Below are 24,443 nucleotides of genomic sequence, written 5' to 3'. Positions count from 1 at the left end.
AGCTCTTCGCCCTTTGATCCACTTGAGTGAGTGAGTTAGCGCTCCTTCGCTTGGTGTTTCTGCCTTTGTTAGTGCTTGTACACTTGAGTGAGTTTGCGCTCTTACGCTTGGTGTTTCTGCCTTTCTTAGTGCTTGTACACTTGAGTGAGTTTGCGCTCTTACGCTTGGTGTTTCTGCCTTTGTTAGTGCTTGTACACTCGCTCCTACGCTTGGTGATTTGCTGACCTTCTGTTGCACCTGTGCATTCTCTGGAGTGACACAATCACAGCCCCCATAAAACAGTTCATTCACTAGTTCGCCTCTCTCTATTAGCACCTCTGCAGCCTACATCCCTTCTTCCTTGATGGACATGGTTTGTCAGCACCTCTGCTCTCCTTGGAGTTTTGGAACTACAGCTCCCATAATGCATTCCTTCACGGGCTGCCTAGGTCTGCTAGCACCACTGCACTCCTTGCAATGTTGGATCCTTATCTCCCATCAAGCAGTTCTCCATCTTCAGGATCTCACTCAATGGATTCCCTTAATTCACGTTTGGGATCAGGAACCACCTTGGCTTTAAATTCCGAGCCTCTCAGACCCTTCTCAAGCTCTTTCTGTTTCTTGACCCTTTCTTGCCATCTCAAACAGGCAGAATGTCCAGGGTCTTTTCTGCCACTAACTTCCTTTGTATCAGAGCTCACCGGCTTCTCTGATGGCCTCCACAGGGTCCGCTCTCGTTCATACCACATTCTCAGTCTCAAGCACAGGCTCATTTCTCTACTACTCCAGACCTCCCTGTCTCCCCGGGGACTGCCTGGCATATATGTTGTCTCGTAAGCACTCCTGTCATCAGCATGTCTGTGGCCTCCTGCACAAAGGGTGCCCTCTTCGTGTCTGCAGTTCCTCTATTGCACGTCCCTGTGCTTGGACCTCTGCTCCTCACAGTCTAAGACCAGCTGTATTTCCTCAACCTCCCACTCTCCATGTTAGGCTGCCTCACAAAGTTTTGCCTCCTGGCTTTCCAGCTCCCCTCTCTTTCATAATCTGTCCTTTCTTTCCCTGACCCGCGCTCTGTTCGCCACCATGGAAAAAAGACTCAGCTCTTGATCTCCTCGAGGCGAACGGGGGGGCTTCATCACAGAGAGATTGTCACCACATGGGCTGGGGGGGGAGTGTAAGGATGTACCAGAATGCATAAGTAGAGGCGCACAAGGGGATCCCCTTCAAAAAAGAATACTGAGATTACTTCTCACCGACAGGAAGAAAGAAAGCAAATAGCTACTTCAATTACACCAAATTGAATATGTGTTGCAGATGTTGTAGAGTTAATACCAAGAGTTTGCAAAACGTAACTGAACCAGTGTCCGGGGTATTTCTCTGCATCATGGGACCTGTAGTCTTCAGAAAACGAAAGGAATCCTACAACAATCATTTGACTATGGGCCTCATTATAAGGTTGGCGATAACCCGCCGGTGCTACCAGCGATGTTGCCTCTGTACTCGTAACACCGTTTCCACAGCCTGATATCACGGTGCTACCGGGACATTCACGTCGGCCCGGGGTATTAGGCAGGGGAAAAAGTGTAAGTCCCCATTCCCATGGAGTCCAATAGGACTCCATGGGAATGGAGATACGGAAGCAGCGGCACCGTTGCTAATGGTGCCGGTTCTTCCGTGACAACTCCACCTATGGTGGCCATTGCCCCCGTGCAGGTCAGATCTATTGGGCGCAACGGCCCCGGGAGGCAGAGTTGGAATGTGGCGATCCAGAAAGGGTGCCGGTCCGGTGCGAATGACACCCTTATATCCAGACCGCCACACATGGAAAGAGGTCCAATGTCTCGATAGAGTCAAGTAGCAGCTGAGAAGGAGATGCCTGTATCTGCAGTTAATCTCTCAATACACAAGGCCCATTGACCTTATTAGAGCCATCACTATATCATGACTGAGACACAGTCCCTATGAGAATCTTCTGAGCGTTGACTCCTTTGTACAGAAGGTTGCCACCAGGGCTTGAGGAAAGGCGAGGCATGTCATTAATAACCGGTGTGTGTAATACACCAATAGAGTCTTGGTTTACAATGATCTTTCATTTTGTTGCTAGTGAGAGATCCGGATGGACGGCTGACGTTGTTCTGCAAGGGGGCGGATACCATCGTCTACGAGTTACTCGACAGCTCCTGTGAGGACCTGAAGGAAATCACCACGGAACATCTTAACGTGAGCATACAATGGCGCCTGCTTCTGCTGCCTGTGGAACTTTTTTCAGTGTAGTGTATGCCTAAGCAACGGCCTAACCAGGTTACAGCACCGCGTGCAGCTCAATGGAATCCAACGTACGCATGTTTCAGCTCTGGCAACAATAACACCTTGTTCATTGATGGGCGCAAAGTTCTCAATGTTCTGCCCTAGCGTATAACTGTAAGCAATATCGTTGTGGGAAAAATGGCCCTGCTTGGATTGCACTAGCAATTGATCAGTGGAAGAAGCCAGGTGTAGCTAAACATATTGTGGGACTTTTTTTATGGGCCGTCGGAAGATCAAACTTTAAAATCCAGGCCAGGTTTTGCAGATGTCAATGCATCTTATTGGCGGTCATTTGCATATTTTTTGGTCGGTATGAAAACCCGACTGGATTTTACTGTTTAATGGGTTCACAAGCCTTCTTGAAATGTTGAGTAAAACAGTTGCTGCAATGTGGTTGGGGGGATAGCAGAGCAATCGAAGACCCTTGCGACGGGCTGACTTCTTATGGGTCACAAAGGGTGAACCTCAGCCATCACAGCTGGGGCAGAGCTTGGGAACATACACCCCACCCTTCAGCAGAGCAGATGACATTGATAAGTTCACCACTGAGTAAATGTATCTTGCATCGGAATCACCTAGAGAGCATACATGCCTGTATGGCACGTATTTCTCAATAGTCTCCTGTGATCACGGTGCACTGCATGGTTTTCTACATGGGGGGAAGCCAGGGTTAGAAATCTGGGTTTCTTGTTCCACACATTTTCATTTAACTAAAATGTCGTTTTGTCCAACTGTTCGCTTGATGTCAAAGTGATTGCATGTGACCCTTATACAGAGCCTGACTATCGTTTAATTAACTGATCAAATGTTGACAGCGGATTCACTTTCCAGAAAATGTTTGGGGGACATGACATCTAAATGAAAGGGGCCCCTGTGCCAAACCAGTGGGACAAAAAGATATGCCACAAAAGTTGGTGGCGGGGGTTGACAAACCACCCTTGCCCCTCCCCCCCTAAAATGACGACCATACAGGTTGATACAGTAGACTGCCCACGATCGCTGTGGGTGCCAGTGGGCTGGTGAGAGGAGAACTCAGTGACACAGATGTTAAGGGGCGCGTTCTAGCCACAAGACACATCTCCACTCCACTGGCATGGCCTTGCGTGACCCTGCCATCCTCAGTATCCGGCTTTTGCCAGCCTCTGGCTTGCTCACAGGGGATTCTCCCCACCCCCAGCCTTCATCCTCTTTGATAGCAGTTGATGTTCTTGGCTGTTCTCCAGTGGTCTCAATGGTGACCCCAATGGATTTTCATGCCAACCTTACACTCGAATGGCTTATCTCCCACTTCAGGAAATGGAAATACAAGTGCATGTAGCCTCACCCAGTGTATAGGGCATTCCTCACAGCGCCGATTTCAATGCCGTAGTAACTCAAGGCATTTGGATGCCACCAGTGGTTGCAGGCCCCCTCCTCAATCTTGTGACTCATATACCTACTTCTCATTGCCTATTGTTAGATGTTGAAGCCTACCTCCAAACTCGTGACCGGGTTCAGAAAAGAGGGAATTACTGGGCCATTCTGACTTTTGCGGGCCTGGTAATTCCCATTTTCGGGACCTGGACCCGGTACGTCCCCATTCCCATTTGAGCTTCCATAGGGCTCAGTGGGAATGGGAAGGATGCTAACAACGGACCCGTTAATGACAGGTCTGTTGTTAGCAGCCAGGTCTGCTTGCAGGTGCCGGTATACACGTCTGGCCAGACCAGATGTGCATGCCGCCACCCGCGAGCAAACTCATAATGTGTGGCCCGGTATGAACGGTGCCGGTACCTTGCCAGCAGCGTTCATACTGCGGCCGCTAGGGTCGTAATGAGGCCCATTGTTTTTAGAAATACTTTATCATCTCTTGTTATTCAATCAGCGTCAAAGCCTGCATGCTCTCCTCTATTGTGCCGTCATCCAGGTTTAAGCTCATGTGATGTCACTTCCTGTGATGTCATCAGGAAGGTAATGAGCGTTTAATGTCACCTCTGCTTCTCATATGACCTTGGCGAGCTGGTGGCAGTCATGATCTCTTGAGTTCCGTGTATGGTTTGCTCGCCTCTCTTGACTTGCACCGTCCCTCAACAGGAGTTTGCCGGCGATGGACTGCGCACCCTCGCTCTGGCCTACAAAGACTTGGACCAGATCTACTTTGCCGAGTGGCAGCGGCGCCACCATGAAGCCAGCACTTCGCTGGAGAACCGGGAGGAGCAGTTGTCTGAGTTATATGAAGAGATTGAGAGAAATCTAATGGTATGTACCGTGTCCCGCTGCCATCCTCTCCAATATCTTCTGATGGTGTGTGATGGTGTGTGATGGTGTGTGATATCTGGGTGGCTATCACACCCTTCAGCAACGCGGCACGATTTCTGCTAAATCCGTTTTTTATGATTGCATAGCCTATTCAACACTGTGTCTTATGCATTTTATAATAAATTGGATTAGAAGCTGTTCTTTTTCTAAGACATTCGTAATAAAGCAGGCGAGGAGTGTGCAGTGGAGTAGTTGCAGCATGAATTTGGTTGCATATTCACACGTACTACATATGTTGCCACCTGCCGCTTGGATCCAGATAATTTGCATATTTCTCTGGTTAATTTTATAGATCGGCATCAATGTGGGCACGTCTGTAATCAGACGGATCTGTGCCAATGTCGGGCGGAAAAAGGAGTTAGATTTTAACCTCCCATTTCACCTCGGCCTACGAAAACCACTTGGTTTTACGCTACCATCACATTTTCATGCTGGTGTTAAACCAATGGTTTCCTATTGAATCTTTTTACACCAGCAAAAAGCAGGCGGGTTCCATAGAAAGCCTGCCATCCGTTTACTCTACGTGCACTGAGGAGTGCAAAACAAAGGCCTACAGGGGCCAGATTATACAGAGTTTGCACTGGTGCAAGAGCAAAGTTGCACGGTATTAGCACTAGGGAAACGTTTGCCCTATTTCTAAAAATACTTGGAAATATTAGACCATTGCACCATGACAAGTGCATTTTGGCATGGTATGAGATCACCTAGGCAAAAATGCCCCTTGTGCAAAAAAGATACATCTTCGCTGCATTCATGCACAGGGGCAAATTGTGCCCTAGTGCTAATACCAATTCATATTAGGACTAGGGCAAACTTTGGTGCAAAAATAGAGTGATTTCTTTTTTTTTTTTTGCACTAGGACAATTTTTGCACTAATGCTTATAACATATGAAAATGCACTTGTCATGGTGCAATGGTTTTCTAATATTTCAAAGTGTTTTTAGAAATAGGGCACACTTTGCCCTAGTGCTAATACCGTGCAAACTGTGCACTTGCACGGGTGCAAAGCTTCTGTAACCTGGCCCCAGGATAGTTACACCTCCCTTTTGCACTTTGTAGAGCCGAATGACAAAAATTGCATGGAAGGAACCTAGTGCAATCCTAAGCGATCCCTCGCATACAATGTACTACTTTTTAAAAAAAAATAAGCCCCATCTTATGGATCAGTGGGACACCCTCATTCTGGCTAAAACAATATATAGATGAAATAAATACAGCTTAATCCTTCAGTAGATTTGAGTGTCTGTCCCTAATACAAAACACCTTAATAGTAAAACATCAGCCCCTGCTGGTTCCAGCCTGTACTCTACCACTGACAGCACACCAGGAGGGCCTTGCTATTTGCACCAATGTCTCCTGCTGGTGGCTCCAAAATCAAGGAACAAAAGTAAAACGTCACTAGTGGCTCATTAAAAAAGGACTCACATTCATTCTTGAAGTTGTTAATTTTCTGTAAAAATCAATACACCTGACTGCTAATAGTCAAAGAAATAATTGTTATTTATTTATTTATTTATTTATAGTATGGTGCAGCATGAACATGGGCCTCAGGGCACACAGTGAGATTGGTCAATAATGACAGTCAATAATGGTGAGATTCATGCAAACCCGATAAATATCTTTACCCTGGCGTGTTGGAAAGATCTGTTTTAACAACCGCTCTGCAACGTGCAGCTCTTATGAGGTGAAGGTATCGATGCCGTGAACATGATTCAAAGTTCATGCGTCTGATGCTGTGTTGAATTTAAATGTGTTTATCATGCACCCCTTTATAATGAAGCCTTTCGGTTTCCTCTTTCCCAGTGAATGTTATTATTATTATTATTAATATTGTATTTATTGAATGTAGGCCTAGCTTCGAGAAGCAACACAGCGCTTTACAGAGGTATTCGCACAAAATATGCATATCAGAGCACTTTTCGGAGGTAACAACAGAACAGATGCACAGCGTGGGGTAGGATACAGAGGGGCACAGCGGAGAGGGGCAGCTGTACTTGGTGGAGGAAGGAGAGGGATGGTTTGAAATCTAGCCAGTCAGGTGGCACGAGGGCTGATGTGATGGCCTAGTTGTTGAGGAGTTGAGACTCCTTAAGAGGTGGGTCTTGAGTTCTTTTCTGAATTGTTGGAGCGTGGGGGCCCGAGTCTGATGCTGACGGGGAGGAGGTTCCATAGTCTTGGGGCGTAGGCAGAGAAGGCTTGTTTTCTGGTCCTTTCCTGTTTGCAGCAGCGGATTTCAAGTCTGCACGTGTCCTGGTTTCTGGTGGTGCGCTGTCCGGTGGAGATGCAGGGTTTCTCCACGATGTAGCTGGGTGACTTAAGAGCGACTGCCTTATAGAAGATGCAGCAAGACTTGAAGGCGATATCTTATTGAGTGGGGTCAGAACGCAGATACCTCATAAAATAATATGTCATTTTATTTGAACTAATACTGGAATTTTGTGTTCGGAGACCATGTTTTATGGATTCCAGGTGGCCCCCCCTTTAAAACGTTCAATTTCAGGGAACATAAGCTGTTTAATACATTGTTAAAGGGAGCTGAGAACCCAAAACAGAAGCCTGTTTCCAACAAACATCCTCTGCTCCAGTCTTAAACTCCACAGTAAAAACAGAGGGACGTCTAGAACCTCGCCCAGGAGACGGCAATAGAACAAACCCTCCCTACAACTTAATAAGCCACGGCTGACACAGCCAGTCCATATATTTATTTATTTGCTGTATATTCAGTTTATCTTCTTGGGTATGGAGGAAGAGCGTTCCAGAGGGATGATCATGTATAAAATGGGCCTTTACCCCCAAAAACTTTGTAGCTAAATGTGCAGGTAGAGGGCACATTTAGTAAACCTGGTTTCATATGTCTAGATGTTTGGTACGTCAAGAAGATTTGGAAGAGGTAACAAGGTGTCCTGTCACCTAGAGCCAGTGGACTAGAGGCATTGCTTTAATCTGGTTGAGTTATTTTACTGGAAGCCAATGCAGTTATATCAAGACCAGGGTGACATCATCTGACGTCATCTTCTTCTCTCATACCAATTTAACCGTAGTGGCATGGTTCAGGGATATTTGGAGTAATGTACATTCCATTAGAATAGGACAGCAGGGTGTGCCCACTACACAGACCAGTATGATTGCTTTAAGTTAGTTGTAGGACGTAGGGAAATATCCCTCAATGAGATGATGCCGTGCATTCTTGGAACCTGCCTTAACGTACGGCTTGTGTGTGGGGCGACTGTGGAATATAACGCCAAAGGTGCACAAGTTCAGTGCATGCAGTGGGTGTGGGGAACCATTAAGTCTGGACAGGTGAAGAGTAGATGAGACGAGGTTAAAATAACTATCACTAGGGTCAATAGGATCTATTCTAGTGCACATTAGGCAATGGCAATTCTGCCTTATTCAATGCTGGGTGTGTGATAAGCAGTTAACAGGTTGGTGTTGTGACCGTAGTACCCATTGTGATGTAAATGGGCATGTCATCTTTATACATGTGATAGCCAAGGTTATGGGAGTCAGGAAAGAGAACAAGCTTAGCCAGATTGGTGTTGGAAAGAATCAATGATCATACTTTGATATTGCCTTGCTGGGCACGGTGGTTCATAAATGAAGATGAGAACATTAGCGCAGCCCTGCTACTCACGGAGATGTGTTATGGGGATCCTACAGAATGTTCTGGTCGAGGGTATTGCCTGCAGCAGACAGGTCCAAAAGCATTAGTACACTACACTGATCCTGCCTCACTTTGCAGTAAGGAGCACTATTTTAATATTTCCTTCAGTTCCTCGTTCAGGCTGAAGACCTGCCTGGGAAACTCTTAGTAAGCCATTTATTCAGGATGAGTGGAGAGAAGCTATAATGCACATTTATTTTATGAGCGGCATTAAGTTTACATGCTTAAGCAGTTGCGGCCAATTCCATTGGCAGGCAAGTTACGTCCCAAGTTGGTGATCGGTTGAAAGTGTAATTCAACTCACATGTTGGAGGACGACCTTAGCTGAGGACTTTAGCATGGCAAATGTCTGCTCGTGGAGCAGATTTTTTTAAGGGTGTCACAGAGTGTGTACCGAATGAGGGACACAAGACAAGACTAATACCAGTGTCAAAAGAAGGATCTTAGTACATTTCTTGTAGGACATAATGTGATTGGGGCAAAATATGTGTAGGTTGTAATGTGGGAGTCAGACTGATATAGAATCTACAGAAAAGAGCTTGTTTCTGTGGGTGTCCCTCTAAGTCCTCTTGGGTGTTCGAGACTCACACCCTGTATTATGAAAAGGGAGGGTTTTTTCACGCGAGGAAAAATGTACGGCCTCATTATTCGTGTGCCAGTCTGGAAACAACGGTGTCAGTAAGCTTACTGACACCGTTGTTTCCAGACCGGCAGACTATGGGTTTGCCTGCCGAAGCTGCTGTGCCTGACCGATCTGACCCTGCCGGGTACAGCGGCAATGGTAGGCAAGCCGTCACGGAAGCACCGGCACCCTTAACGATGGTGCCGGTATTTCTGTGGTCCCCATTCCCATAGAGCCCCATAGGGCTCAATGGGAATGGGGACTTACAATTTAATAGTGCCTGACTACCCAGACCACCAGGGTTGTAATCCCCCAGTGTTACCAGGAAGTCAGGCGCCGGTAAATCATAACGGGTCTGGCGGCAAACTGCCCAAAATCTTGATTCTCCAAAAACAGTCTCTCAGTAAATGTAAAAATACAATATAAAGTCTACTGCAAAGTTCCAGGGGCTGGTCTTGGTCTGGTCCCGCTTGACTGTCCTACAAATGACCCTGGTCTTGGTCTTGGGGGTGCATTTTACGTGGAGTTTCTGAACCTTTGTTGGTTGGCTTGCAGGCTAGGACCCTATGGGGCCAACAAGGTGTTGAGTGGGTTGTTGAGTGGGTGGTTGAGTGGGTGGTTGTGCCAACTCTTTGCCTTGAGTTCTGTTTTCATAGGCTTAAGAGTAAGGCTCAGGGAGTTCAATATCCACCTGGCAGCAGGCTTCTCTAGGCCATTGGTCCCCAGGACACCCTCTTTCTAATACCACCTATGGTACACTCTCGGGGCCCCAGTGAGATTGCTCTGTGTCATATCTCCTCCCACAGACTTTAGATTCTGCCCTGGTCTGCGGGAACTGCCCTTGCCTTTCTCCCTAGGGATACATGTTCCCTTCACCTCCCCAAGCAGTTGTCGCTCCCCCTCTAGCTCTTCTCTCTTTGATGTTAAGAGGTTCCACCCCCTTCCCTCCCTTGTCTTAGTGGTCTCCTGAGGGTAATCCTCCATACACCATCCCTCTCTAGATGGTTACAATTACTGCCTCCTTCCAACTCTTCTCCTCTCCTGCCCAACAACTCTCCCTCGTCTGATGGCAACTCTTTCATTCTCCAATATCCCCCTGACTCTTCCACCAACCTCCGGCTCTATCGTCCTGTTCTCCTTTTAGTACTCTTAACACCCTCCACCAAATTCCTTCCTTCAACTCCTAACACCCCACGCTACCATGATAGAATTGATCCCTTCTGTAGCTGGGGTCTCTATTCCCTTTGGGTGGGCTTAAGGCGGTTTATAGTGATAATGTCGAATGTGAAAAAGTCAAAAATCAAAATGTCAAAAACAAATGGTCGGAATTTTTTTTTCGAATGTCCTTTTATTGTTATTTTCTGTTTGAAATGGGGGGGTTCCCCACAAACCCTCCCCCCTTTTATTAAACCCTTTTTTTAATGCACGAAAGCCAAAAAAAAACATGTAAAATAAAAAATGACATATTCGATAAAAAAATGTTCGATCATTTGTTTTCGACATTTTTGTAATTCGACTTTTTGCAGTCGACATTATGACTGCACACCAGGTTAGGTCTCCATCCCCTTGGGAGCCCTCGTGTCACTGCCTGCGTTAGTTGGGGGGTCCCTTTGCTCTCCTAGCATGTGAATCTGGAGTTAGAAAATGCCTTGGCAAGCTTGGGAAGCTGTATGTTATATTTAAAGTTCCTTCTCCACAGGGCACTTGCATGTTTGTACTACCTGCAATGCTGGGAGCATGAGATTTGTTTGATTGTTTGCTAGTGTGTTCTCCGCACATCATTTCCTCTTGGTTTAAACACAACTTTACAGAGCAAACTTGGGCTGCTCACGTGAGTGTCCCAGTGTGAAATGTTGCTTCCGGCATCAGTGTTGAAAGGAAAAACGTGTTTCCCCACTCGTCAGTGGCACTGAAAAGTTGCAGCATAGTTCGCTGTTTGGCTCTGGCTAGGGAGCGAGAAGGCATCTCCAAGTGTGCTCACCTGATGGGAATGAGTTCCTGTAAGGTCTGGTGCCACCCCCCTCACTGTGGTAATGGCTGGTAGAGGGAGTTTTGGTGAGGCTGTGAGGGCCACCATGCCTGCTCCCTTTTTAGCCCTGCATATTAGCACAAGATGTGAGAGTATAAATGCCCCTGTGACTATCCCTTTGGTGGTCCTGCGCCTCAGTAGGGGCAGTAAGGGGGTGGACAGTCCTGTGATTACCACCTGGCACATCAGTACTGCAGCAATTAGTTACTGCATCTCATCTGTGGTGGGGTTTGCGAGAGCTCTGGTAACGATACCCCTTGGGACCATGAGTATCTGTAGGGATAGTGAGGTCATAAAAGCTCCTGTGACTATCCTTTTGTGTTCATACATGTCTTTAGGGTTGGAAAGTATGTATATGCATCTCCTGTGTCTGCCCTCTTCCTTGATATGATATGATAGGTTATTTATAACACGCTAAATACCCAGAGGTTTCAAAGCGCGGACCCAGGGATCGAACCTGTGTGGCTCCGTGTTGTCTTGCTTCCAAGGCGAGCACATTGCCCTTGAGCTATTCTCCCGAGACCTTAGTGCTGGGACCCAGTTGCTGGGGTGGGGTGGGGGTAAAAGGTTCGCCCCTATACCTTCTCCCGGCCCAGCATCCACTAGCTCACCATGGCCCTCGGACCTTTGAACCACTCCACTGTCGGTCACAACGGCACACTATGATATTAGTGATGTGTCGTTTAGCGACCCAAGTAAATTCACAGACAGAAGTTTGACTCAGTGGAACGAGTGGCCCAGGTAAGCGCATTGGGCCTGAGAGTAGTTTTACAGCTCAAATGTTTACCTAATGGGTGTCATTTCTGCTGCTGAAAATATTCAATATTTGTTGAGCTGAGCGTTACGAGGAGCTGATAAAGGAAAAGGCAGCCCATGTCAGGATACGAAGGATCCACAGATTATCACCCCCCTCACCAATAGCAGATCAAGTCTACGATTCAGCCGAAAAAGGTATGAAATCCTATAAGGCACTGCAGCCCAACCCAACCTCCACAGCTCAATTAATCTCTCAACATATTACCAGGTCAGGCCACAACATCAGAGCAGCCAAGAAACGGGTATCAATAATGCACACCTCATCACAGACAATGGGCCTCATGACAAGTTTGCCGGTCCAGAAATAACGGTACCGATAAGCTCACCGGCACCCTTGTTTTGGGACTGGCAAAATACAGGTTTGCCTGCCGGAGCTGCTTTGCCCGACAGGTCTGCCCGACAGGTCTGACTATACTGGGCGCATGGTCACTGTAAGCAAAGCTGTCATAAAAGCACCGGCACCGTTAACAACGGTGCCAGTGCTTCCATGACCCCTCTATGGGAATGGGGATTCACAAATTACTGGTGCCTGATTTCCCGGCCGCCGGACTCGTAATGAGCCGGTGCCACCCAAAGCTTTGGACGTGCTCACTTCATAGGAAACTTTGATGCACAGCTCCTCTGGACCTGTCCCTTCCCCTCAAAGGCTTGAACATCATTATACTTCTCCCTTCAACACTCCTTGGAATCGCTCGTCATCAGCTTTCCCAGTCCCTGCCAGGCTATCTACCATGGCCCAAACAAGGACCCTCATTTAATTCAAGACATTTTGGAGCTCAATATCTCTCTGCAACTCACATTTAAATGCATGTTCATGACTGGACATTTCACCATCTGGATTGGTTCCACCCAGCCCCCCAACCCTTTGACCTCGTTGTTCGTGAATGACTCATGTGATTGGTCTTCACCCTAGCATGAATGGTCCAACTTACTCTGCGGCCACAGACTCTACCAATGTATTCCCTCCAACCAATCCCTCCCCACTTTCTTCCATATATTCTATAAACTGGTTTGACCACTCTCCTGGCTTCATCTGCATTCACCTTCCAATACGTCATGTGTACTTGAGGAAAAATGGTCAGACCAAAATATAAAAGGGACCTCAAATATTGCCACTTTCCACCAATGCAGAGGATCGCTCGCTTCTCGATGACTCCTAATGTCAACATTGGCAGAACCATAGATCCAAGTGCTCCCAACAAGAGTCTGCATCCACTCTGACCCCGACAGGCTGTGTGTGCATCGCTACTAAACATTTCCACTTAAACCAAGTACCCTGCAGAATGGACCATACATGGAGGATGCCTTAATCATCAGGCCCTCAGAGAAACACAACACTTCTACTCATCCAAAACCAAGCCAGCGAAGAAAAGGCAACTTTTTAATTAATCAATAACGTGGCAAATACATCTAAATAATTCTGCTAAATAGTTGTGAGCCTTAAAACACCTTTATAGCACACAATGGGCCTCGTTACGAGTTTGGAGGTAGCCATGCCGTCATTACCGCAACATTGGCATCCTAGAAAACAACTCCCCCGGATAAAACACATGACCTCCAAACATGCTACACGTGAACAAATACAAAACTGAAATTCTCACACTGAGGTCACTTAAAATTCTCTCCAGCCTTTGGCCCTCCTTACAAAATCCTATGAGATGAGATCATGGCACCGTCAAAGCCACACAGGCCAAAATCCTCGAGATCCTTGGACCTTCCCTTCCATTTGAGGCGTGTGGTGACTCCACCTTCTCCTGTGGCAACTTCACCCTGCAATATAAAACCTTTTCTCCCTCTTAGAATGTAAGGCTCATAACTGAAGCCATGATCCCCCTCCAACTGCACTACTGCAACACCAGCTCAGAACTCAGCTCCAACTCACCTCTAATATACTGCAAATCTGCCGCAACTCTATGACAAGACTTAGACATAAAACCAATTCTCAAGGGCACCTTGATGCTACCAACCACTTACTTCACTGGCTCCGTATCAGAGAGAGAGAGAGAGAGACATACACATTTAAAACACTGCACAGAAATGCCCAAGACTATATCCAATTCATCTGCACCTCTTATTTCCTCTCTCTCTCTGGCTGCCCATTCCGGCCCTCTTCCTGCTCCTTACTGTGAGGCTAAGAACCTTGGTGTCATCTTCGACTCCACCCTCTCCTACTCTCCTCACATCTCTGACTTCTCTAAGAAGTCACACTATCAGCTGAACCTCCTCAGAGGCATTCTTCCTTTTCTCACTTTCCCCCAGAAGCTCACTGTCTCCAGACCTCAGGTACTCTCTAGGCTGGTCTATTTCATCAGCCTCTTTCTTCCTGCTTCCACTCTTCGACCTTTACAACCTATCCAGAACAGGACTGCGAGACTTGTCCTTGGCCTCAAGCTGTCACGATCCCTGCTTCCAAAAGGTCAGGGTTTTCCCAACTCCCTTGGAAGCAGATTCATAACCCAGGTTCCGAGTGCCAACCAGTCCCAATTGGGACCTTTTGGACCCAGTCCTGGCGCCAGTGGCACCAGGCTCATAAATATGCCCAGTCCCAGCGCTGGAAGCGCCGGGCTCATAATGCTTGGGTGGACTTACCTGCAGCAGACCATGCTGCTTACTTGCCTGCCAGTTGAGCCTCTGATCCTCTTCTGTTTGGAACTACTTTTCCTGTTGGGTGGGGCAGGAGCCACTCCCTAGGTTCAGAACACTGGAACTCTTCTGGAAAGCAGGAACTCTTTTCTTACCTAGGCGTGGCTGTGGAAGGAGACACCTAAGCACTACAGGAGGCTATTTAAACCACACCCGATGGATGAATCTTGCTTTGCGTTATTCTGCATCCTCTGCAGCAGAACGCTCATCGTGTCTTCTGCATCTGATCCTGGGCCTAAGGAAAAAGGCTTACCATCCTGAATCCAGTCTTCAGCAACACCTATAAAGACAAGAAAGAACAGGTTAGCATTACGGTCTTCAGTGACAGCTCTTCACTTACCTGGTCCATCGGCTGTCACCAACGCCTCGCGCTGCATTCTGAAAGACAAAGGCTTACCTACTCTTCGTGCGCTCCGGAGGTCTTCACACTGCATTCCGGCATCTGAAAGACAAAAGCTTACCAACTCTTTGCACGCTCCGGAGGCCTTCGGCGCTGCATCCCGCATCTGAAAGACAAAACAAGGTGCGTTTAAAGACATTGGGGAACTTTAATACTCACGTGCCATTACTCCTTTCCACATCTAACCCAGTGGGTATTCCGGCACCCTGCAGCCGCTCCGAACTTGTACCTGCAAAATAAAAAGACAGTTAGAGCGCATCGTGAAGCAGGCAACAAGCGCTTACTTACGTGCTTCCAGGCGCTTCTATTCATCACACGGGCTCCATCTTCAACTCACTTCAACCCGTCATCCACCATCGCCGGAACCCTGCAAAACAAGAGACATCATTACTAAAGACTTTAAAGACATTAGAATTACTCGAAACTTACCGTTCGTGCAGTAAACGACGGACAGCAGTCCTCTGAAGTCAAGAGGCCTGCTCCCCTTATCCAGTGAAGAAACTGGTTACAGCACCCTGCCCCGAGGCAGATGGAGAGCACGGCGTTCACTTACCTAAGGTGAGAGCGTTAACCTTCGGGGTCCTACAGGAGAAGAGAAAGGGAAGAAGAGAGAGACATTCAATAACCCAGTTCATTAATCCCATATTTTCTATCTGCAGACATCTTACCCTTCGAGTCAAACATACAGTGCACAGAGGTCCAGCCCAAAGAGCCAGCCGTGTGTTACACATCACCTTTGAAGATACGGTATACGCCCAGTCAAGACCGGCGCCTCTACGGGAATCAGGTGAGCGTTACAGAACGCAAAGCCTACCACAAAACTCCCGTCCAGGCGCTATGGAAACCTCGGATACCGACCAACTAGCCCAGTTACTTGGGGAACTAAGGGCAGAAGTGCATGCAGCCCGTCAGGAAACGAACGCTCTAAGAAGGGAACTGATTATTTCCAAGGAGCGAACAGATGATCTCGCTAGACAATTGCTACAGTCACAAGCCGGACAGACCCTGTTACCCGCATCTGGGGGAAATCTTCCTTCTACATCCTCTATGAATCCAGTGCAGATCAACCTACCTGGGAATGTACCTCTGGCTCCGCCCGAACGATTTTCTGGTGACCCAAAGAGGTTTGCAGTATTTATCAATCAGTGCCGGTTGCATTTCTTATGCCGGCCAGCAGCCTTTCCAACTGATCAAGCTAAAGTAGCTTTCGTGCTTTCGTACCTTAGTGGCAATGCGGCAGACTGGTCGATCCCTCTAGAAAATCAAGATGATCCGGTCCTCCATGATTTTCAAGCTTTTCAGCTCAGTATGGAAAAACTGTTCGCAAGACATTCACAGGGGCAGGCCTTGGACAATGAGCTTCTTTCGTTGCGACAAGGTAATCAAGACCTTTTGGCTTATATTGCGTCTTTCAACAGACTGATAGTGGAAACTCAATGGCCTGAGGACAAAAGGATTACGCTGTTTTATAGAGGTCTACGTGGAGAGCTCAAAGATGTGTTAGCCTAAGTAGTGAATCCCCCACAAGATTGTTCGGACTATATAGACTTAGTCGTTCAAATAGATCACAGACTGCAGAACAGGAAGGCCGATCGTTCCAAGTTTGATGCTCGAGTATTTTCCAAACCGCCAACTCCTTCCAAAGGAGTAGACTCCGGGGAACCCATGCAAATAGGGGGTCTGAAAGGTCCTCTAACACAAAAGGAGCGGGAAAGGAGAAAACAGTTGCAATTATGCCTCTATTGCGGAAACTCAGGGCACTTTCTTCGAGACTGTCCGGTGAAACCTGCTAAGAAGGCTGTAGGAGCTGCAGTTACCAAAGTTACAAACTCTGAGCAGGGAAACGACCTCGCCCGACAAGAATAGAGGTCCTCTTGCCGAGCGTGAAAACCAGTTCCGTGACCTCGCATTTCGTGATACCTATGGTCCTCATTAGCCCTGATAATCCGGATCGATTACATGCAATTGAAGCTTACGTCGACAGCGGTGCTCGCGGCAATTATGTGGATCATGAAATGGTTTTGAGGATGAATCTAACTCTTTGTCCCAAGGCTTTAAAGGACGTCATTACTACGGTGGATGGTACGGAGATAGCCTCCGGGCCAGTAACGCATACCACTCAAGAAGTGACGCTAATAAGTCAAGATGGACACCATGAGAAGATCGTGTTCGATGTGATCAAGGCGCCTCAGTTTCAGATTATTCTAGGAATACCTTGGTTAGAGAAACACAATTCTCTGATCGATTGGCGAGCAAGAACGGTCCAGTTTCCAGAATGTGTCTCTACTTGTCACCCTCCACCTGGTGTTGCACTGGCAGCAATTTCTTCAGAGACTCCCCAGTTACCTCCCGAATACCTAGAATACCAAGATGTTTTCTGGAAGGATCAGGCTAACTCTCTACCTCCTCATAGGTCTTATGACTGCCAGATAGACCTGATACCTGGATCTACTCCTCCTTGTAGTAGAATTTATGCCCTCACCGAGCCTGAGAACCTTCACCTTCGACAATACCTGGATCAATACCTGGCAAATGGGTTTATTCGTCCTTCCAAGTCCCCTGCTTCTTCAGCTTTGTTCTTCGTTCCAAAAAAGGAAGGAGACCTTAGAACTTGTATAGATTATCGCTCCCTGAACCAGATCACCGTTAAGAATAGATATCCGTTACCTTTGATCCCTGAACTCCTGGACCAAGTCAGAAAAGCATGCATATATACAAAGCTGGATCTTAGAGGAGCTTACCACTTGGTACGAGTAAAAGAGGGCGATGAATGGAAGACGGCCTTCCGCACCAAGTATGGGCTATTTGAATATCAGGTCATGCCCTTCGGACTTTGCAATGCCCCGGCCGCCTTTCAATATTTTATGAACGATGTCCTCAGAGAGCTCATAGATGTATGTGTTGTTGTTTACATTGACGACATCCTCGTTTATTCTTCATCGGAATCTGAACATCGGAAACACGTGAAAATGGTCCTCGAAAGATTGCGTCAACACAAACTTTTCGCTAAGTTGGAAAAATGTGTTTTCAACGTGACTGAAGTTGAATTCTTGGGATTCATATTATCACCTGGCAGAGTGCGTATGGATTCAAAGAAGGTCGATGCAGTTCTCAAATGGCCATCACCATCCTCCGTAAAAGGTGTGCAAAGCATGTTAGGCTTCGCTAACTTTTACCGCAGGTTTATCCCCGAATTCTCTCGAATAGTCCAGCCCATCACTGCCTTGTTAAAGAAAAACAAACGTTTTGAATGGTCTACCGAGGCGGAACAAGCTTTCCAGGATTTGAAGACTAAATTTATCTCTGCACCAATCTTAAAACACCCTCGCCCCGAACTCCCCAACATCGTGGAAACTGATGCTTCAAGCCTTGCCATGGGGGCAGTTCTATCACAAAAGGACCCGGTAACCAATCAGTTGCATCCCGTGGCATTTTGGTCCCGCAAATTCTCACCTCCTGAAATCAATTACACGATTACTGACAAGGAACTTCTGGCTATCAAGTCTGCCTTTAAGGCTTGGCGGCATTATCTGCTGGGGGCCCGACACACCGTTACTGTGATTACGGATCACCGAAACCTGCAATATTTGAAAACCGCAAAAGCCCAATCCTCTAGACAACTCCGTTGGGCATTATTCTTTGCCGAGTTTGACTTCATAATTACCTATCGACCTGGTACAAAAAACGGTAAAGCTGATGCCCTTTCTCGGATGGGAGTGGAAGAACACTTGATCAACCCTAAACCTGTACCAATCATTCCCGAACAAAGAATTCTGGGTGTAATCGCCACACAATCCATAGAGGAAGTTAAGGATAAAGCCAGGCAACTCTAACTCCAGCAGACATACAGAATTGGCATCTGCAAGGAAAGGACTTTGCAGTAAAGGACAACTTATTGTATTTCCAAGAACGATTATACCTACCCAGCACAGATTTACAGAAAGAAGTAATCTCTTGTTATCACGATTCTTTAATGGAAGGACATCCCGGTATAGCCAATACCTCAGAAAAGATCAAGCGCTACTTCTGGTGGCCGTCTTGGAAAAAAGATATCAGAGACTTTATAATGTCCTGTGGAGTATGCGCCCAAAACAAGAGTCAAAAGGAAAGACCAGCAGGCCTCTTACGCCCTATTGACATCCCACCTCGCCCTTGGCATACGCTTTCTATGGACTTCATCACCGATCTACCTCCATGCTCCGGATACAATACAATTCTAGTAATCGTGGACTTATTCTCCAAGATGGCGCATTTCATTCCGCTCAAAGGCTTGCCAACAGCAGCAACTCTGGCCCGAGAATTTCTCGAAAACATCGTCCGACTGCACGGTTTTCCTTCGGTTCTAATTTCGGATCGAGGTAGTCAATTTATTTCTCATTTTTGGCGAAGTTGCTGTCGGTCGGCTCAAATTGATGTGAGACTATCGACCAGTCACCACCCTCAGACCGACGGACAAACCGAGAGGACCAATCAAACTCTGGAACAGTATTTACGCTGCATGCTGCAACAAACTGAAAAAACTTGGAAAGACATCCTTTGGATAGCCGAATATGCCTACAATAACTCTGTCCATTCGGGAACTGGGAAAACCCCGTTTTTTCTTTTGTACGGCAGTCACCCTCGAACCTCGGAGTTGGATCCCCTCCAAGATCTTGAAACACCAGCAGTAGACTACCTGCATTCTACAATCACCCAAGCCTTTAAGGAAGCTGTTTCTCACCTTCAAAGGGCTAAAGAACAATACAAGAAAGGAGCAGATCAACATCGGAAGGAAGCCCCTCAATATCGAGTAGGGGATCAAGTCTGGTTATCCACCAAATATCTACCTCTAAAAGGGCCACGCACATTCAACCCAAGATACCTTGGTCCCTATTCCATCACTACCATAGTAAACCCAGTAGCGGACAAGTTGGACTTGCCCCCGCACATGAAGATACATCCGGTCTTCCACGTCTCTCTATTAAAACCCGTGCAACCTCAAACCCGACTAACTAAATCTCCAAAACCTATCCTAGTTGATGGGGAACTCGAGTTTGAAGTCAAAAGCATTCTGGACTCCAAGATCTCCAAATCTAAACTATTTTACCTAATTGACTGGAAAGGCTACGGCCCCCAAGAGAGATCCTGGGAACCTGCTGAATATGTCCACGCTCCTCGCCTAATCAAAAGATTTCACCGAACATTTCCTGACAAGCCAAAACCCCCGGAGAAGCCCGGTTTGGGAGGGGCCTTGAGGGGGGGTACTGTCATGATCACTGCTTCCAAAAGGTCAGGGTTTTCCCAACTCCCTTGGAAGCAGATTCATAACCCAGGTTCCGAGTGCCAACCAGTCCCAATTGGGACCTTTTGGACCCAGTCCTGGCGCCAGTGGCACCAGGCTCATAAATATGCCCAGTCCCAGCGCTGGAAGCGCCAGGCTCATAATGCTTGGGTGGACTTACCTGCAGCAGACCATGCTGCTTACTTGCCTGCCAGTTGAGCCTCTGATCCTCTTCTGTTTGGAACTACCTTTCCTGTTGGGTGGGGCAGGAGCCACTCCCTAGGTTCAGAACACTGGAACTCTTGTGGAAAGCAGGAACTCTTTTCTTACCTAGGCGTGGCTGTGGAAGGAGACACCTAAGCACTACAGGAGGCTATTTAAACCACACCCGATGGATGAATCTTGCTTTGCGTTATTCTGCATCCTCTGCAGCAGAACGCTCATCGTGTCTTCTGCATCTGATCCTGGGCCTAAGGAAAAAGGCTTACCATCCTGAATCCAGTCTTCAGCAACACCTGTAAAGACAAGAAAGAACAGGTTAGCATTACGGTCTTCAGTGACAGCTCTTCACTTACCTGGCCATCGGCTGTCACCAACGCCTCGCGCTGCATTCTGAAAGACAAAGGCTTACCTACTCTTCGTGCGCTCCGGAGGTCTTCACACTGCATTCCGGCATCTGAAAGACAAAAGCTTACCAACTCTTTGCACGCTCCGGAGGCCTTCGGCGCTGCATCCCGCATCTGAAAGACAAAACAAGGTGCGTTTAAAGACATTGGGGAACTTTAATACTCACGTGCCATTACTCCTTTCCACATCTAACCCAGTGGGTATTCCGGCACCCTGCAGCCGCTCCGAACTTGTACCTGCAAAATAAAAAGACAGTTAGAGCGCATCGTGAAGCAGGCAACAAGCGCTTACTTACGTGCTTCCAGGCGCTTCTATTCATCACACGGGCTCCATCTTCAACTCACTTCAACCCGTCATCCACCATCGCCGGAACCCTGCAAAACAAGAGACATCATTACTAAAGACTTTAAAGACATTAGAATTACTCGAAACCTACCGTTCGTGCAGTAAACGACGGACAGCAGTCCTCTGAAGTCAAGAGGCCTGCTCCCCTTATCCAGTGAAGAAACTGGTTACAGCACCCTGCCCCGAGGCAGATGGAGAGCACGGCGTTCACTTACCTAAGGTGAGAGCGTTAACCTTCGGGGTCCTACAGGAGAGAGAAAGGGAAGAAGAGAGAGACATTCAATAACCCAGTTCATTAATCCCATATTTTCTATCTGCAGACATCTTACCCTTCGAGTCAAACATACAGTGCACAGAGGTCCAGCCCAAAGAGCCAGCCGTGTGTTACACATCACCTTTGAAGATACGGTATACGCCCGGTCAAGACCGGCGCCTCTACGGGAATCAGGTGAGCGTTACACAAGCCCAGGGATCGTATCTCTCCAGCTCTGAAATCTCTTCACTGCTCCCTGTGGCTGCAAGGATCAACTTCAAGACCCCCTGCATCGTCCACAAGGCTTTCTGGGGCATGGGACAACTCTACCTCCAACTTTCTCTTCCAAAACATCTTCCTTCTCGAGCTCTCCGCTCATCCACCTCCAACTCTGAGGGTCATACGCTTCTCCAAGCAGAGAGTTGGGGGCATATCCCTCTCCTCGGCTGGGGCCTCCCTCTGGAACAGTCTCCCTGCCTCTCTCAAACTTGAGCAGAACCACCTCCAGTTCCAGAAGCAACGGGAGGATAGCTCAGGGGCAATGTGTGCGCCTTGGAATGAATCACGGAGCAAAACAGGTGCCATCCCCCCGTCCGCGCTTAGAAACCTCTGGGTGTTAAGCTTGTTATAAATAACCTATCGTATCATATCATAACTCAAGACCTTCCTTTGCGCTTCCTCTTTCTCTCTTCCTCTCTCCTGCTGCTGCACCTGCTTGCTCCGCGCACTGGTCACGTGGTCACACTCTGAACTCTGCCCAGGCACCTGCATGTCCAGTTGCCCTTGTACTACCTCTGGGCTCCCCAGCACTTAAGGGTCTGTATCTGCAACCCTACAGTCCTTTATCTCTGTACTTATGAGCTACCCCCTGTCTGCACTTGTGAGTTAACTGCACTGCCCCCGTCCCCTCCCCCCTGATACTTCTCCCCTGCCCTCGTCCCCACACTTGCATGATCAGAATGACACAAGGCCTAGTAAGATTGTTATTTTGACCTCCCTTTGTTTCCCCCTCCATGTCTTGTCGCGCCTAGAAACACTTGTGTACAGGCGCGTTATAAATATCACCCACAATCCTTCAAGAACCCCCCCCCCCGCTCATCAAATAATCCAGAAGGATGATGCGAGCCCATTGGAGAAGGCATCTCTGCTTGGAAAGTTGGAAGCATTTTGATGGGTGGTTAGTTCATTCATGGCCTAGGCCTATATAATCCCCTTGCGCTGCCCCTGAATCTGTGACGCGCTATGAAGGACTGAGTACACACCCATTGCCAATCATCTTCCACTTGTGTCTGCAGTAACTCCAGTCTCATATCATCTGGGGGAGTGCTTTGAAGTGGCCCAGGGAGAGAAACATCTTGTCAAAACATTAAGAATGAATAATACATTGGGGCAACAGGAATCGTTATGAGTAATAAATAGTAAAAAGAAATAATAACTTGGGTGTTTGTCGTGAGAATGTTATGTCTGAACCAAACATACCCTCCTCTGTCAAAACCAACGACTGTAGCCCTACAACTTATAACTAAACATAGACATCTAATCAGGTTTCTCAACCCACACACCAGGAGAATGACTCCCTTCTCCTGGTGACAGAATCCAACCTTAAGATTTCTGTATCTCTAGAACAGTCTTTTGTTGTAGTGTCTGATTTTCCAAAGCATTTAGACCAGGAGACTAGCGCCCTACTCCTGGTTTGTCCAATGGAGAATCGATTACTCTTGGACAGTCTTTTTTACAAATCCTTAAAAGCCTCTTGACTTCTTCCCAAGGGCTTAGTGTTCTTGTAGTTTTCCCTCGCCTTGGGCCTTTTTGAATTCGGCTTTCAAACAGCTCTTGATGTTTAATTTTCTCTTTCAGACCCGAGTTACTCATGTGACAGGGGTGATTACTACTGACTTGCTCTACATTCCTAGTTCTGTGACTATCGCCATTGTAATGAGGGAGATGACTCCTGAGTCTCTTTTGACTACTGTAATGAAGAAGATGTCTTCCGAGGTTCTCTCAGTTCTGGGCTCTCAATGTGTCACCACTGTGGCGAGGGAGATGACTCCTGACTCTCTCTTGACCTAGGCTTTTCTGTATGTCACCATTGTGAGGAGGGATATAACTCCTGACACTCATGCTTCATACTTCTTGGGTTGTCACCACTTTGACAAGAGAGATGACTCCCAACACCCTCTTGCTTCAGGGTTCTAGGACTGTCACCACTGTGATGAGAAAGAGCAATTAGGATGCTGCATGTGACTGGTCCCACTCCCTTACTTGCTAAACCTTACCTCCCGTTACCTGTACTTGCAGTGGGACATCATCACTGTTTCTTGCTGAGGATGATGACCTTGACTGCAGCTCCAGTGACTTGCTTTCTCTTCTTCTTGCATCCTGCAGCAGCTCTGCGGTCTCCTCTGCTGCACTTCGGTATCAGCACTGTTTTTGGACCACCTGGACCACCTCATTGAGGTCACGCCACAGTCTTCTTTCCTGTACCTTGTGCTCAGCCTCACCCTCGCTCGAATGGGTAAGGATGACCCCAGCCTCAAATTCCTCAAATTCCTGTATTGATTTCCATGCTCGGATCCTTATGCTTCCAAGTGGCCACCTCTTCTCAGTACTTGACAAGTATGCATTTGGCATAACTCCTTTAGTACTCTTCTTCTTCTCAGTAGTTTCTGAATAGGAATTAGACTTAAATGGAATATTTGTACTGATGATTTCAGATCTTACCATAGGAAGATAAGGAGTATCCCAATAGCATACATTAAAACTATCCTTGTCAACTTTCACAGGGACTCAACATTTCATATTCCCAGAGGTATTTAGCTCAGGGAGGTCCATCTCAGGATGGGAGTCCTTATCCACAGGAGGTGAGTCTCTCCCTGTAAGATCCCGCTTTCCACCACCACTAGGGGGAGTATTGGGTAGCGGCCTCAACTCTCTAGCCTCACAGGGAAGGGCTCCCCTCGGGGGAGAAGTGACGAGATCCGATTAATCGCCACAGGTGTTATGCAATATAACTTTAATGCAGACTTCCGGCACTTGTCAAAAAAGGTACCAGACTATACTAAGCACAAAACAGTCCTGCTGTAGATGACAACAGTAAAGAGCTTCAAAATGCACTTACGCTTTCTACTGCTTGTGAGTCACCAAGCAGTGACTTAGCAGGAAAGAGCTGCTGTGGCACATACAACAATGAAGTATTTGTT

At 47.4% G+C, this 24,443-nt stretch overlaps 1 protein-coding gene across 1 annotated transcript in view; it reads left to right on the top strand.

Moving 5' to 3' along the window:
* LOC138511251 (phospholipid-transporting ATPase ID-like) overlaps positions 1-24,443 on the top strand; it is a 668,434-nt gene that overhangs the window by 538,278 nt on the left and 105,713 nt on the right. The window contains exons 17-18 of the mRNA XM_069626794.1: positions 2,084-2,199; positions 4,360-4,524. Of these exons, the coding sequence (XP_069482895.1) occupies positions 2,084-2,199; positions 4,360-4,524 (281 nt within the window). The remainder of the gene's footprint in view (positions 1-2,083; positions 2,200-4,359; positions 4,525-24,443) is intronic.

Source organism: Ambystoma mexicanum, chromosome 6p (assembly GCF_040938575.1).
Source record: "Ambystoma mexicanum isolate Mex_15411 chromosome 6p, UKY_AmexF1_1, whole genome shotgun sequence".
Lineage (NCBI taxonomy): Eukaryota > Metazoa > Chordata > Amphibia > Caudata > Ambystomatidae > Ambystoma > Ambystoma mexicanum.
This window is presented reverse-complemented; position numbering and strand designations above follow the sequence as displayed.